The sequence below is a fragment of the Scedosporium apiospermum genome (genome assembly GCF_000732125.1).
Source record: "Scedosporium apiospermum strain IHEM 14462 chromosome Unknown SEQ_SAPIO_0090, whole genome shotgun sequence".
NCBI classification, from domain to species: domain Eukaryota; kingdom Fungi; phylum Ascomycota; class Sordariomycetes; order Microascales; family Microascaceae; genus Scedosporium; species Scedosporium apiospermum.
In genome coordinates this window covers 1213096-1228063 of record NW_015971791.1, presented here as the reverse complement: position 1 = coordinate 1228063, position 14968 = coordinate 1213096, and the positions used below count along the sequence as shown (strand labels likewise).

Genomic DNA, 14968 nt, shown 5'->3' with positions numbered 1-14968 from the left:
TCTCGCAATCATGTATCAATATACCGCCGTATTGAGACCCAATACTGTAAAGATACCGCCGGTACGCTAGGGCCGGTTGTTGAGTATCGGCCAAAAACGCTCGTTTTGAAGTCTATATTTTCAGGGCCCAGACATCTATGTACTCGAAGAAAAGCGATCGGCCTCTATATAGCTTGATAAGGGCTGCTTTTCTTCTATTCCTTCCTCCCCTGAGTACCGGGAAGCTGGGTTGCCACACCAAGAAGTCACTATATATGTCCTCGCAATTATGACAGAAACAAGAAATTGCACCCCTGGAGGGTTTATCGAACATACCCAGGCAATATAAGTAGCAGACTAGAGCCAACACTCACCAACTGACCCGCCGCGGACGAGGAAGGATTCGGATATTCCGGCCAACGCCCCAATTTTAGTGATCATTGGGCAAGTGGGATGTGGGCCATGAGGTGCGTCAAGTAACCTTGTTCATTCGATCCTGCATGCAAACTCCGCTGAACCCCCTCATACATTTCCCGCGCATTCGGAGCCCATGTGAGTGTAATACCTCGCGCAGAACGCCTATTGATTAAGTGAGGCCAACCGGAAAGAAACCTCTTCCCGCTTCCCATACTTCCATGACTGCCCAACAACACCGAGAGCTTTAAAATGGCATTCTTTGATATGTTCACAAATTCTACGCCGACTTATCCGGAATCAAGTTACTGACACTCCGCTCCCTTCAATAAAAGGACATTAGATAAGCTAGGTGCCTGGTGGCGGTCCAGTGGCGTGAGATAAAGTTCGAGAAGGCTGAACCTAGGAAAGCGTGCGGTGCACGGAGAGGTGCTTAGCCCTAACACAACAACACCGTGCTCCTGTCGAGCATCGGCTAATGGTGGGGTGAGCCACAAGCAGCAAATCGAGCCTTTTATATTTCTGTTATGTCCAGTTATTGACCTTGCACCTATCGACAGTGTTCTCGGAGGTGACTCAGCATACTTTTTTATCCATCGTGGCATGGCCTTACTGAACGCATTGAGGATATCCTCCTTCCGCCAGTCGAAGATCCAGTTCATCTCAATGACACGGATTCCATGGTCGCGTCACGTACCTCACCGCATTTCCCGTTTATATCTGAAGCAGCACCAGCGAAAGCTGCGTAGGTTAGTTTCTACGGGTTGTACCGAGGTAACGTGGGTTGTTTTTGATATTGGCCGGGAAATCCTGAAAGCAATGCGGTGGACGATATGTATACGTAAGGAAATATTCATAGATATTCCCACCGAGGATGGCCTCGAAGTGAATGTGTAGAGAATCGCCCAAACCTTAACAGTCTTCCCATAAGCTGGCCCGAGAACGGATGGATGGTGCACGAGGACGTGAGACGGAGTAACAAGTGACTATTCGTATTCAGCCTCCCTAGCAACCACGCAAGTTCTACACTACTATAAGAAGCCCTGCTCAGCTGCTTTGGACTCAGCCGATACCATCTGCAACGAGATAGGTTCACTTGGACACGCAAGAATGTATAAGCGGAGTTGTGTGTGAGAAAAAAAAAAAAAAAAAAAAAAAAAAAAAAAGGGGGGGGGGGGGTTTGAAGAACACTGTTACTATCTCATAATTTATCTTTGTACAAATCAAATAGAAATATCAAACTCTGGATTAACCCAAGTGGGCTGTGAAGTCTTCTGACGAATTTTGCCTCCAAATTTGTGAAGGAGCGCAAATAAAGGTATGCCGGCGAAGAAAACAATAATTCCCTGAGCGGCAAAAGTCCAGGTCCAGCCAGAAGATTCTTGCCAGACAGCGATGAAGAACTTGCTTTGTTAGTAAACGTGATCCTGAAGTGAGACATGGCGGGTTGGTATGCTTACAGGATTAATGAAGGCGCTGAGGTTGAGAAAAACAGCGTAGAAAGTAATGACACTCATGGATTGAAGAGGGTAGCTGTCTACAATGTAGCTACTCGTGACTGTGTTTCCCATCTGGACACCAGCGGCGACTAATCGGAGGTTAGCTTGTAAGCGGACACCGCCCAGGGAGAAAAAGAAATCAAAAAGGACAATGACTTACACAGGAAAAAGGCAACCTGGCCCACCATCCAATGGTAGCCTTTATCTACGCTAATGCCCCAAACAATCAATCCAATCGCTGTGAGAAGGATGGCAGGATACGCAAGCCACAGCCTCATCTCCGCCACGCGAACACCGCCGTTCTTCTTAGCGAGTCGAGCGACAATCCAATCGCTCAACGTTCCGGAGCAGAAGACCTCCGAGAATACTGTTCCGAGGAGCAATCCAATGAATAGAAGCCCTTGGATGAGCGGGGTGTAGTCGATGTACGCGGCGCCAATCATGGTAATCACCGAAAGTATCCACCAGTACCAAATGAACGAGTAGCCAACCACTGCGAGGACGACAACTGGCTGTTTGAAAGTAAGCAGAAATCGAATGGGAGTATCCCAAGGTTTAGGGTGTTTGAGGCCGGGAATAGGTGTAAAATTGAGAAAAGGAAGAGTTTTCGTGCGTCGGAGGTCAACCTCCCTGTCCGCCCTCTGGGGCGTTGACTCGTGCTTTTCACTGTCGGTCACGTCAGGGGACTCAAGGACGGGAGGGAGTTGCGACAACATTAAGTTGCGGGGATAGAGGGTTTCGGGCATGAAGAAGAGCTCCAGGAGGAGGAGCGCGGCGAAAAGGAGCGCATTAAACCAGTTGATCCAGGAAGCGCTAACAAGGTTGAGGAAACCGCCAACTGAGGTCTATTAGAAATTGTCGAGAATTAGGGACAGGGAGCTTGAGACCTACAGATGGGGCCGACAAGAAGACCAGTATCTAGGGCGAGTACCCAAAGGCCGAGCTTCTGGCCACGCTCATGCTCGAAGAACAGATCACCAACTAGAAAAAGGTTAGATTTACACCATTGATAACTTTAAATCCCCGTCACCGCTTACCGACTGCCATGCCGACTGTAGCAGCCGGACTGACACCGAGGCCTTGGAAGAATCGGGCCGCCATGTACTCGCCATATGTCGGAGCAGCAGCGGCACCGCAGGTCGCGACCAAAGCGATAATTGTGCCAATGATGAAGATTATCCTTCGTCCGTAGATATCGCTCAAAGAGGACCAGATGAGGGGTCCGACCGCAAGACCAAGGGCGGGAACGGCAACAGTCCAGTTGACTTGCGAGTAGGAAATGTTGAATTGCTCCTGGATCTCAGCGAAGGAGGGAACGGTTGTTGTTGTGACATAAGTGAATAAAAAGTACCTACAAATGACCATAGTAAGTTAGTTTAACGTTGCTTCACATAAGAGACCCACGGAATTCGTACTTGAACATAACTATGGCGAGGATTGTATGCTTCTGTAGTTTAGACCAGTTCAACGGGTCGAGAGAATCAGAGGTCGGCTGTGGGTGTAACTTGAGCGCGGCTGGTGCTCTCGCCGTCTCGATATCACCCCTCGACGTTGACTCTGGCCCCACCGATTCGATATGCTTCTCGTCCATTGCTGGTTATTCTTGCCGTGTATTTTAGTCCGAAATCTGCTTGACCAGGTGGGCCAGAAAGTATCCGGACGGAACTGAGCGAGTAGCGACCGGCGGGATGTCACTCTGTGGAAGTCTTCGTCTACCAAGTCCGATTTCGTTGAACATTAGATGAATGCAGTTGATCTACAATGTCTTCCATCTCAGAGCATATTTCTGGATTACGACTAGGCCTGGGATGATGTCTGGTATATATCTTTCACACTCCAGCTGCTCGTATCTACTCTGCCTGCGTTGCTTCTGCACTGATTAGATCAAATGATGATGTACATATACCAGCGATGCTTATCTTCCAGTCTAACGAAATGTAGCGCCTGATAGGCAGGGGCAAGGAGAGTCAGTGCCACAAGGTATTCCCAGGAACCTGGATCGAGGAAATGTGGGCCACCTCAGACGTTCCCGACCCTGACACAGACTATCAAGCCACGCCCAGAGACGATAGATATTGATTGTACTCTCCAACACTATCCTGTATCTGCAAATACGCAATGCTTTCCAGTACGCCTTGCAACTGGCCCTTCGCGCTTAGGAGGAGTCGGCTCTCAAATTCCTCTGAGAAACATAGATAACTTGAGCTTGACCACAATGTATATGATTCATTTGGAGCCGTACACACACTTTTTTACTGATTTGCTTAACAGACTCTATCACAGACTCTATCCTTAGACTCGGTCAAGTTTCGGGGTGTTCTGCCTACAGCCAGTGGAGGACTGCCGATATGGCCATGGGAATGATTGGACAATGCGGACTAGGGGAGTAAACACACATTGACCGGCATAGGGGTCGTCATCGCACCTCGGAATCCTCCAGGGATGGCTCATGCATTAATTCTTAAATCCCAACTTGGGAAGGGCGTCATTTTGTGGGGGTGGCTTGAATCTTAGTGCATCCCACGACTTAGGAGTCCGCGGATCGCGAGCCCTGTATGATTGTAGATGTAACTATTTTATTCCCCGTTTTCTCCAAACCCACTAATACACATTGGGGAGAGGCGAGCAGTCGAGCAGAACCAGGGAAGTGGGTGAGTGGCATGGTTGTTATCTTTGACACTTGAGCCGTCCAATGGATTGACAGGAGCATCATCAAGTGTCCAACCAAGATAAGGAAATTCCCTTATCAGCGACTCCATCAGTGGAGAGACTCGGATTTGCCAAGCGATAAGAAACCCACACTCGATCGCGAGAGTCGAGGACGACATGCGCGTATATACCTACCCTTTTCAATTGATCCGATGGGAAAGGGAAAATATTACCCCGGGAGAGCAAATTAAGCAGGTCGGCTCCGATAACCGGTCAACGACTTGCATTTCCGGACTTCGCCGTACTTGACGGCAGTTATGCGCCGAGATGCCCGAACTCCGATACCGATTTTTTGAGTGTAATGGCTGCGAAAAAGAATAGAGTATTATAGAATACTGTTCTGTGATTCATATGTACTTCGTGTTTGATGAGTGTGACCCTTGATTTCTTCGTGTCAGTATCACCTCAGCCTACGAGATTTGCCGAACAGTCAAGCACATCAAACGGTCGATTTTTGCATTTCCTCCATCCATTGTCCCTTACTCGGCATTATCTAGGATATTGTCCGGTAACCTTTTCATTTGTTTCCGCGAAGGTCGTCTTGGAGCCATTCAATATTTTAACGACATTCATAATTGGGATTTTGCTGCAGATTTGTAGCAAAAATCTCAACCTCCTACGATGACCATTACTGGTGGCGAAGCCACTCGGGCGAATGAATACACGTCTCTTCTCCCCAATCGGCATTGCGGTAGCATCTACAGCGAGGATAATAATGCAGAGATTGTGGTACCGGACGAAGGTCAGCTGTCGAGGAAGCTGGTCATCGACGAGCTCACCCTTCTTCTCAAAGGGTCCATCCCCGTGGTCCTCGCCTACACCCTCCAGAATAGCCTTCAGACAATGTCAGTTTTGATTGTCGGGCGCTCGTCGCCAGAAAGCCTCGCCACTGCCGCATTCTCGTACATGTTTGCCATGTGCACGGCATGGCTGATTGGCCTCGGAGGAACGACGGCCCTCGATACGCTCGCATCATCAACATTCACCGGCGGGTCTAATAAGCATGATCTAGGGATACTCCTTCAGCGCGCCTTTATCGTACTAGGACTCTTCTATGTCCCAGTTGCGATGTTATGGGCGTTGTCGGAGCCGGTTTTCATATTCTTAGGACAGGATCCTGAACTGTCTCGCGATAGCGCCCGCTTCCTGACATTTCTAATCCCAGGAGGACTTGGATACGTCTACTTTGAATCAATGAAGAAATTTCTCCAAGCACAGGGTGAGTGCCAAAAATTTAAAGCGCTTATCCCAGTTTTAACTCATGACTAATATCAATGGCCGCGAATAGGTATCATGAGACCGGGTACCTACGTCCTCTTGATCACCTCACCTATCAGTGCAGGACTTAACTACCTTCTCGTCTACACATTCAAGATGGGGCTCCTTGGTGCCCCCATCGCGACTGGAATCTCGTATTGGCTATCATTCGGTCTCCTCGTCCTTTACGCCCGCCATGTCGCCGGCGCCGAGTGCTGGGGTGGCTGGAGCCGCAGTGCCTTGGACAATTTAGGAATTTTTGCACGTCTTGCTTTTATGGGAGTTATTCACGTTGGCACAGAGTGGTGGGCGTTTGAAATTGTGGCTCTCGCGGCTGGAAGGCTTGGCACCATTCCTCTCGCCGCACAGAGCGTCATCATGACTGCTGATCAAGTTCTGAATACTATTCCTTTCGGTCTTGGAGTTGCAGCCTCGGTACGAGTCGGCAATCTCCTGGGCGCAAAGGACCCCAAGGGAGCCGCACGCGCTGCTCATTCAGCTGCCGGCCTCAGCATCCTCCTAGGTCTAGTTGTCCTCGCCGTGCTCATGGCTACGCGAAACCAATTCGCCAAAATCTTCAACGACGACGAGCAAGTTGTCCGCCTTACGGCTGAAGTGCTGCCTTACGTCGCCTTATTTCAAATTGCCGATGGTTTGAATGGAAGCTGCGGCGGCAGCCTCAGAGGCATGGGCCTCCAGCACATCGGAGCCGCGGTCAACCTCATTAGTTATTACTGTGGTGCCTTACCGCTTGGGATCTATATGGCCTTTCATGGATGGGGCCTCAAGGGTCTCTGGATCGGCCAGTGCATCGCCCTGTATCTTGTGGGGATACTTGAGTGGGCTATTGTAGGGCTAAGGAACTGGGAGAAGGAGGTGGAGAAGGCCTTTCTGCGGATGGATAAGGCCGATCATGAGGAGCCGGGAATGCTTCATTGAGCTACATATTTGTGAATTAAACCCGTGGAGACTCACAAAACGTTGCTGCTCTGAAGAGTTTTCTTGACACAATTGTTCTGCGAGTAAGGGACCGGGTTCGTCTTAGACTACAAAATTGATAGGTAGATTTAGATTCTCCTTTGGCCAGTGAGAAATGCCTGACGATGGACGTTAACAAATGCAGGTACATGTTGTAACTAGAGCTCTGGAGCCGCTAAGATGCCGAACTGTATCCTGAAAATTTGCCTAGATGACGAATATATCTGAGACTGAAATTTCAACGTGGCAGGGCCGTAGACTGCTGGTAGCTCAGAACCTGAGCTTTTTTGATTCTCTGTCTTGACTTCTGAACTACTTCGTACTGATTGCCAATTGGCCGAGGGAGTGCCTACATAGGGAGATCAACAATAGGATGTGACCAAATCGGCTTGTCACTGCGCATTCCCTACTGGCATTGATTTTATCGACAGGTCTGATAGCTATCGGTAGCCCTCGGGGCACCTGTTGGCGATGACAGGATGACGAGTGCCGGACAAGCAGATTCCTTGAGAGTCAAGACCCCGCTCAACCCCGAGCTGTTCAATCACACTAGGTCGATTGTCCAATTAACTTCGCCAATTCCTCTTCTCTGCAGCTGGGATACGACCCCCGCTTGCGCCAGTAGTGCGTGCAGTCAACCTGACGACTTCCGATAAGGACCCACGAGGTCATTATCTATCAACCCACCCACCCTCTTTCTAGTGTGTCAACGAAACCGGGCCATTCCTATCGAGCTCATGTTTACTGCCGAGCCTAGTATTTGATTTCTACGGCATGTCATCGTATCTAAGCTTTCTAAACTTGAATTTTGGGCTTCGTCTCTAGAAGTGGCTGGGATCTGGTACATCCATGGCTACCCGGCAGTCCCGTCTCGGCGCCCGAGGGATGCGCAAGGCGAACTTCAGGATTCCGAAAGCGGCCGTCACATCTTGAAAATTTTATCATGCAGGAGAACCTTGGAGATTTATAGGGCTTTTCTACTTCGGAGGTTTTCCTCTTAAGGGTCCTTGCAGCACTCTGTTCCCTCTACATTGCTCCTGGATCTTGTGAGTTACATCAATTGATCTATCCCGCTCCAGCGAGGCATAAATTTGGCACCATGATCGCCCTGACATCAAGCTTCCTCCTCCTTGCCACCACGGTATTTGCTCATGTTGGCCATGATCAGACTCCTATGATTGCCGGTCCTCTCCAGGGTCTTTGGTATAATAGCCTTCCTGGTGATGGCGGCACTCAGGTACGTTTTTGACCGTCCCATTCGGATTGAGTATGGCGAATTGACTGCCTGTGATAGGCCGACTCCGTCTTCTCTGGCATCGCTACTTTTGCCCGCCTGCCATATTTTCCGTGCTTGTCCAGCGACACTGAGCGCTTTGACATTGCATTCCTCGGTACGCTACTGAATTTACTTCGTGAGCCGACTTATTCGGGATTAAGTCTACTGACACGTCCGCTCAGGCGCTCCGTTCGATACTGGAACGTCGTATAGGCCAGGTGCCCGCTTCGGGCCCAGTGGCATTAGACAAGGTTCGAGAAGGCTGAATCTATAGTACGTTGGCTCTGACGCAATGCTGTGCTGACCACCAATGATCCTGTCTAGCATCGGCTAACGTGGGGTTCAGTGGTGGCTACAATGTTCCTCTCAAGGCAAATCCCTTCACCGGCGAGCTGAGAATTCTTGACTGCGGTGATATTCCAGTCACATCGTAATTTAACCCCTGTGTGAACTTCTCAACGCCCCTGTTGGACACATGCTAATCGCGAGTTCCATGGTAAGGTATGACAACACTTGGGCTATCCGACAAATTGAGCAGGGTCACAACAGCCTGCTTATGCGCAAGCCTTTCACCAACGCCGAGCAGCCCGGCCCTTCGCGGGCTGGGCACACCCTGCCTCGTATCATCACCCTCGGTGGTGACCATACGATCACCCTCCCTCTGCTGCGGAGCATCAACAAAGCCTACGGCCCTGTAACTGTTATCCACTTCGATAGCCATCTGTAGGTTGATCCGTTATCTCCCAAGACTATATAGGCTAGCTAACGGAGTGCAGCGACACCTGGAAGCCCAAAGTCTTTGGTGGTGAACCTAGTGATGTCGCCGCCATTAATCATGGCACATATTTCTACCACGCCGCTATGGAGGGTCTCCTCAAAAATGACACCAACATTCACGCCGGTATCCGCACCACACTCTCCGGTCCCTCCGACTACGAGAATGATGGATATTGCGGCTTCGAGATTGTCGAGGCTCGCGAGATCGATACTATTGGTATTGGGGGTATTATCAAGAAGATTCGTGAGAGAGTTGGCACCACCAACCCAGTCTATCTATCCATTGACATTGACACCATTGACCCCGCTTGTGAGTTGCGCTCGGAACATCCCTCGCAAGAATGTGCCCCCAGCTAATGGTGTTGTAGTTGCCCCTGCGACCGGTACTCCCGAAACTGGTGGCTGGAGCACGCGCGAGTTCCGAACCATCCTTCGTGGTTTGGAGGGCATCAATATTATCGGAGCTGATATCGTTGAGGTCGCGCCGGCATACGATACCAATGCGGAGCTGACTACTATGGCTGCTGCTGATGTGCTCTACGAAGTTATGACTATGATGGTCAAGGCGGGTCCTCTCAGCATGTCCCGCTCCGAAGAGTTGTAGATAATGTATTAATGGATACCTCGCTTGAAATGGAAGATGATGAGGTATCTTAGCTTTGCGGGACGTGGAATGCATTCGCAGCAGTGGGGTTGTCTGGATTTCACTAGATATGTACGGCCTATACCCTAGTGGACTGGGCGTTATGTTTTCAGACTGCACTCCAGGGCAAATGTGTGATATTCCACTTTCTACATTCTGTAAGTCTGGAGGTGTGAGGATAAATATGGTGTCGCCTACACGTAGGTGTACCTGCTGTTCGCGACCAATTCTTCTCGATACGCCCCTGAACAGACCATGGCGGAAAGATATAACGTAAATCCAAGCTATTTGGTGCTTCTCACCCATAACTCACTCGAGACTGCCTTGTTTCTTACCGTAGATGACGCTTCGAAATCAGTTGATGGCAGCCTTGTTTACACATCGTTAGAACTCGGACTGGGGACTTCGCGGGGAAGTGGAATTCTGGTCTTCTCGTCCCTATTTCGCGAGTGCCTCCCGTCGAGACACCGAAGCCGGGTCGAAGTATGGCTTCTCCCCAAGAGAAACAACTCTGTTTCCCTGCCGTTTGCCCGCATAGTCGCTGGAAAGCAGTTAGTGATATTGTTCCCAACAATCGACGACGAATGTAAACCCACTTTGTAGCTGTGTGGAATACCGAGCGGCTATCGATGATAATTAGAGACACCATTCAATGTAATTTCGTAGACAGATAGTCAGGGACGACTTACTTGTCCCAAATTGCTAGGTCGTTCTTGTTCCATCGGAAGCGAACCTGCAGGTCATGATTTTCGACAATGAGTTGCGTGACTTAGTTTTTCTCCATGTTAGTCTCTCCACTTTTCCAAACCTGGAGAAATGGCCGCCTTACAGTAATTCTTCAAGATTTCGCTCTCCCGATCAGTCACTCCATTAATCCAACCTGCCTCCACCTGGTGGCCGGCAGCGAACAGGCTCTTCCACCCGGTAACGGGGTTGGTACGGATCACAGGACTGCCACAGAAATCAGGCTTGAGAACATAGAGAACGAATGGGGTCAAGAAAGACTGGGCTGCATAACGTACTGCTCGGCTTGGAAATCAAGACCGGTGTTTTCAGGAGCGCCGCGATAATCATCGATAAGTTCTTCTCCAAAAGTGTCTTTGACTTTGACAAAGTTAGGCTGATAGTGAGTCGCCGTGAGACTTTCGGCAAGCTTCTGGAGGGCTGGGGAAAGGCGATCGTAGGCTTCGTAACCAGAAGCCCAAAGAGTGTCGCCACCAGCATCCTCGGCAGGTTGGACAATTTTTAGGATGGCGTAGTCGGAAGGAATCCTTTCAAAGGTGATGCTGCAGCATGAAGTTTAGAAACCTGTACAGTTTTGGGGGCTGATATAGAAAGGAAAACAATAGGCGGAATGTGAGGGGAACAAACTTACTCAGCGTGCCAGCCATCGCTTGCAAACTTTTTGGAGAGGTGGGTGTAGCGCTCCCCATAAAACTTGCGGTTCTGCTCGGATGAGATTACGGAAACCTCATCGTCGAGCTTTCCATTTTCGTCGACAGCGATACCACGCTTGCTATTTGAGAGGGCATGGCGATGAAGCTGGATCCATACAGTCAGAGTCACGCCTCTCCCAGCCTCTCTGGGTTCTGTCATACCTTGGAGGTTTCGGGCTTCCCCGTCAGTTCACCCAACCTCTGGCCAAGAAGCTTTTGGTCTTCAATGGTTAGATCCTGGTTGCGGAAGAAAACAACCCCCCGCTGGGATACAAGAATGGCCAAATCACGAATCTTGTCGTCGTCATGAAGGATTTCGCTCAACTGAAGAGCGGGGAATTCGCGGCCAATCACACCCGTGGTATCGAAAGATTCGTATGAATCTAAACTGCCCGAATACTTGAGGGGCCCGCTTAGGCGAGACGCGCTGCTGTTGGTCGTGCCGGACAGGTTTTCGATCTTGGAGGGAGCGGAGACAGGAGCGGCCTCAGTGGGGCTCACAACATCAACGTCGGCAGCGGGAGGGGCCATACTTGTCGTTACTTTTAGGTTAGGAGTATAGAGTATATTGTCAAAGTCGCGTTTATGCAGATCGGTGAAGTATTGTGAGGAGACAATGTCCAGATTCTAGAGAAGATTTCCCTTCTTATATTCTTCTCTCGGCCATTGGCAGTCAAGCAGAACACCAACCACGGTCATCACGGAGGCACCATGACTACGATGAGGTGCGATTTTTTAACAATGGCGTCACCAGAATACCATCTAATACTATTTCGTGCTCGTTAAACGAAACTTCACAGGATGTCTTCCAGACCTCTCGAATTATCGAGGCGTCCGAGCCTCTACATTGACTCTCGGCTTGCGGTAGGTATCGCACCCCCTCCCAGATGTCAGGTACCTTGCAAAGAAAACACCGGGGAACCCTCGTCAATGCGATGGCAACATTAAGACATTAATAATTCAGGTCTCTGCCATCTCTGTGCTGGTTGGGGCTCGGGGTTGATTCGACTGTGCCCCGCGCCCCAAAAAGAGTGTTGATATCGCATCATCTTGCGCCATCCGCACCGAATGCAGCAACCCCCCACCACCTACAGACTGACAGATCCGGCGGAGCGCAGGCTTGGCAATAATGCCTCAGGGGTTGGGCGTGTTCCGCCGTCGATCGGAAGCGAGAGCCACCAAATACTCTTGAGGTATTATTTTCCTTGTTCACGGTTGAGGAGACCCACGATCATGGGTCTACTCGAGGACGTCGACTTGGCCCGAGGTTTTTCAGTCCCGCCTATGGAGCGGCCTGGTTCATGTCAGGAACTCTGAGTTTCAGGCATCTCGCTATCTAACACATAAAAGTTCACTGGAATGAATCTGGGAACGTCAAAATATTCTAGTAGGGCTGTGTTCACAGGATACAACTTAGAAATGATTGCCTGTATACAGCTCTCCTGTCGGTGACAAAGGCAGTTGGATTAAAGAATGTCATCTGTCCTATCAAACGATGGTGAGGTGGTGAGGTGGGACCTTCTGAAAACCCAGTTATCCTAAAAGCAGCCAAAGGGAGCTTTCCGCCGCGGCTCAAAGACGTCATTGAAAGAGATAACCTCCGGAAACTAGGCAAGCTTCTGCGCCGTAGCCTTTTCAATGCGCTCACCCAGCGTCGGTTCAACGCCATTAAACAGACCTGTAGAGTAGGAAATGTTAGCTTATTCCCCAACCCTAACGGGCTACCAACGTTACATACCGTAAACTTTCTGACGCAGTTCCTTCGAGTGGACGCCCGCCACCGAACTGGCGACGTTATCAATGAAACGCTTATCCTGACCCGGCTCCCGGAGAAGTACGTGCCACAGCATCGTGGCCCGAGTGAAGTCGTCCTTTCCGAACTTACTGCTGTAGCTGACTACCTCGCCGATCCATCTCTCATGCTCATGGGTCGTAGTCGATATAGGCCCGTTCTTTCCAGTAGCGAACTCGACTGGGCGAAGCATAGAGCCAACGTAGTTAGGGTCGTCTCCATAGTTGTCGCCAAAGTTCATGAAGCCGTCTCGTTGATAAGGGCAGTAGACTGGGCACCTTGCTCGGTTGGTAGCGAGCATCTGGTAGTTTGTGCCCAGACGATACCGGGCAGCGTCGGGGTATGCGAACATGCGAGCTTGGAGCACTATGACAGAATTAGCGTAGCTCCACAATGTTCTTGGGGAGGATGGAGAGGGACGTACTGGGATCAGCTGATGGCGCCCAACCCGGGACAATGTTCGAAGGCGAAAAAGCCGCCTGCTCGATGTCTACGAAGTAGTTCTTTGGCTATTGGCCTTTAGCATCTGCAAAAGTTTCAGCTATTCTGTCGCTACTTACGTTTTCGTTTAGCGTGAGAACGCCCACTTCACGGAGCGGGTAATCCTTATGCGGCCAGACCTTAGTCATGTCGAAGATGTTCCACCTGTAATTCTCTGCATCCTTCGGGTCCATGACCTGGAATGGGATGGTCCACTTGGGGTAGGCTCCCCTCTCGATGGCATCATACAGATCTTGGACAAGATGGTCCGGGTTATCACCAGCGACCTTCTTCGCAGTTGAAGCGTCAAATGTCTTGTTGCCCAACTGCGTCTTGATGTGGACCTTGATATACTTAAACGAGCCGTCCTCCTTGATCAGCTTGTACGTGTACCCGCTGAAGGCGTGCATATGACGGAGGGAGGCGGGGACGCCGCGGTCGCTGAACAAGTGCATAAGCTGATGGATGCTCTCTGGGTTGCCGACGTGGAAGCTTTATGTTTACCATTAGTGACACATTACGATGAGATTTTCAGCTGATATCTACGAGACTCACTCCCAGAACTATCGAGGGCGTTGGTTGTCAGGCATCTTAAGACGTTGGGGTAATTGCTGCACTCACCATGCCGTCGTCAGGCCTGTTCGTGGCGGGATGTCTCTTATGAGAGCGGTTCAAGGAGGGGAACTTGACGGGGTCTCGGATGAAGAAGACGGGCTAATAGCGCAGTCAGTCTCCATGACGATCACGACCCTTGATTATCCACAGGCGGTGCAAAAGAGTCGCGGTGGGGTGGGATAATCTTACGGTGTTGTTAAACACCCAATCGAGATTCCCCTCGTCGGTGTACAGCTTCATGGCCCAGCCATGGACATCGCGAATCGTATCTGCAGAGCCACGCTCGGGACCAACAGTAGAGATCCGGACCATACACTTCGTCTTCTTACCTACTTCCTTCAAGAAGCTGGCGGAAGTAATGTCACTACAGTCCTTTGTCACCACGAACTCGCCGTATGCGCTGCAGAAAAGGGTTAGCCAAGTAGTATCAACCAGCCTGTATGAGGGGAATAAAATTAAGTGAACATGAATTGCTTACCCTGGAGCTTTAGCATGGACGACTCTATGAGGCAAGAAATCGTATTCTGTTAGTGGAAGCCGTAGACGAGAGAACATTGAGGAGATGGATTGAAGTGCAGACGCACCGCTCAGGGATTCGCTCTCGAGCAAAGTGCGCAAGGGTCTCAATAAGCTGAGTGCTCTGCAGCAAGACGAGGCCTCCCGGCTTGTTATGTTCTTCTCGCAACTGGACTGTGTCCGTATTGTTGCGCTGGGGACAACCTGTTATCTATGTGTTAGATAGGACTATCTAGAGCCTAGTCGTAGGGCGAAATAGCTTGGGCCAGCTCGGACGTTTCCTTTCACTTTTCAAGATGGACTACATACCTTCAGCAAGGGTATAAACACGAGGCATGGTGATAGAGAGCTCGGAATGAGGATAGTAAGAATAAGGCAGATCAATTGATCATTAATCCACGGATATGGATGGTATTGAACAATATGTTTGTGGAGGAATGGTAGTGGTATCGAGCCAAATTTATGTTGTTGAACGCTTGGCAATTCGAATTAAGACGTTTGTGATTTGTTGATTCAACCACCAGCCTTATAATTTCATCAGATCACGTCTTCGACAGGATCAGAAGGAGAATATCCGATGCTCATCCACCCCTCCTC

General features: G+C 50.1%; 5 protein-coding genes across 5 annotated transcripts; 2 read left to right on the top strand and 3 right to left on the bottom strand.

Moving 5' to 3' along the window:
- Positions 1–1616: 1616 nt before the first annotated feature.
- SAPIO_CDS4189 (putative MFS transporter) lies at positions 1617–3483 on the bottom strand (the record flags this gene model as incomplete). Its single annotated transcript, XM_016786800.1, has 6 exons — positions 1617–1796; positions 1854–1981; positions 2053–2730; positions 2784–2873; positions 2930–3243; positions 3308–3483. 6 exons carry the CDS (start codon positions 3481–3483, stop codon positions 1617–1619), a joined length of 1566 nt encoding a protein of 521 aa, XP_016643776.1.
- A 1739-nt stretch (positions 3484–5222) lies between these two features.
- On the top strand, positions 5223–6797 carry SAPIO_CDS4188 (putative transporter C11D3.06; the record flags this gene model as incomplete). The annotated part of the gene is made up of 2 exons (XM_016786799.1): positions 5223–5820; positions 5890–6797. 2 exons carry the CDS (start codon positions 5223–5225, stop codon positions 6795–6797), a joined length of 1506 nt encoding a protein of 501 aa, XP_016643775.1.
- A 1138-nt stretch (positions 6798–7935) lies between these two features.
- SAPIO_CDS4187 (D-arginase) lies at positions 7936–9493 on the top strand (the record flags this gene model as incomplete). The annotated part of the gene is made up of 7 exons (XM_016786798.1): positions 7936–8073; positions 8131–8227; positions 8295–8363; positions 8437–8542; positions 8614–8835; positions 8889–9199; positions 9258–9493. The coding sequence occupies 7 exons, from the start codon at positions 7936–7938 to the stop codon at positions 9491–9493; spliced, it is 1179 nt and encodes a 392-aa protein (XP_016643774.1).
- A 724-nt stretch (positions 9494–10217) lies between these two features.
- Positions 10218–11499, bottom strand: SAPIO_CDS4186 (uncharacterized protein; the record flags this gene model as incomplete). Its single annotated transcript, XM_016786797.1, has 5 exons — positions 10218–10300; positions 10362–10483; positions 10555–10818; positions 10908–11074; positions 11131–11499. The coding sequence occupies 5 exons, from the start codon at positions 11497–11499 to the stop codon at positions 10218–10220; spliced, it is 1005 nt and encodes a 334-aa protein (XP_016643773.1).
- Positions 11500–12575: 1076 nt separating this feature from the next.
- On the bottom strand, positions 12576–14708 carry SAPIO_CDS4185 (Catalase; the record flags this gene model as incomplete). Its single annotated transcript, XM_016786796.1, has 10 exons — positions 12576–12646; positions 12707–13126; positions 13185–13269; positions 13321–13732; positions 13796–13803; positions 13862–13954; positions 14045–14255; positions 14334–14357; positions 14440–14575; positions 14681–14708. 10 exons carry the CDS (start codon positions 14706–14708, stop codon positions 12576–12578), a joined length of 1488 nt encoding a protein of 495 aa, XP_016643772.1.
- Between the last annotated feature and the right edge of the window lie 260 nt (positions 14709–14968).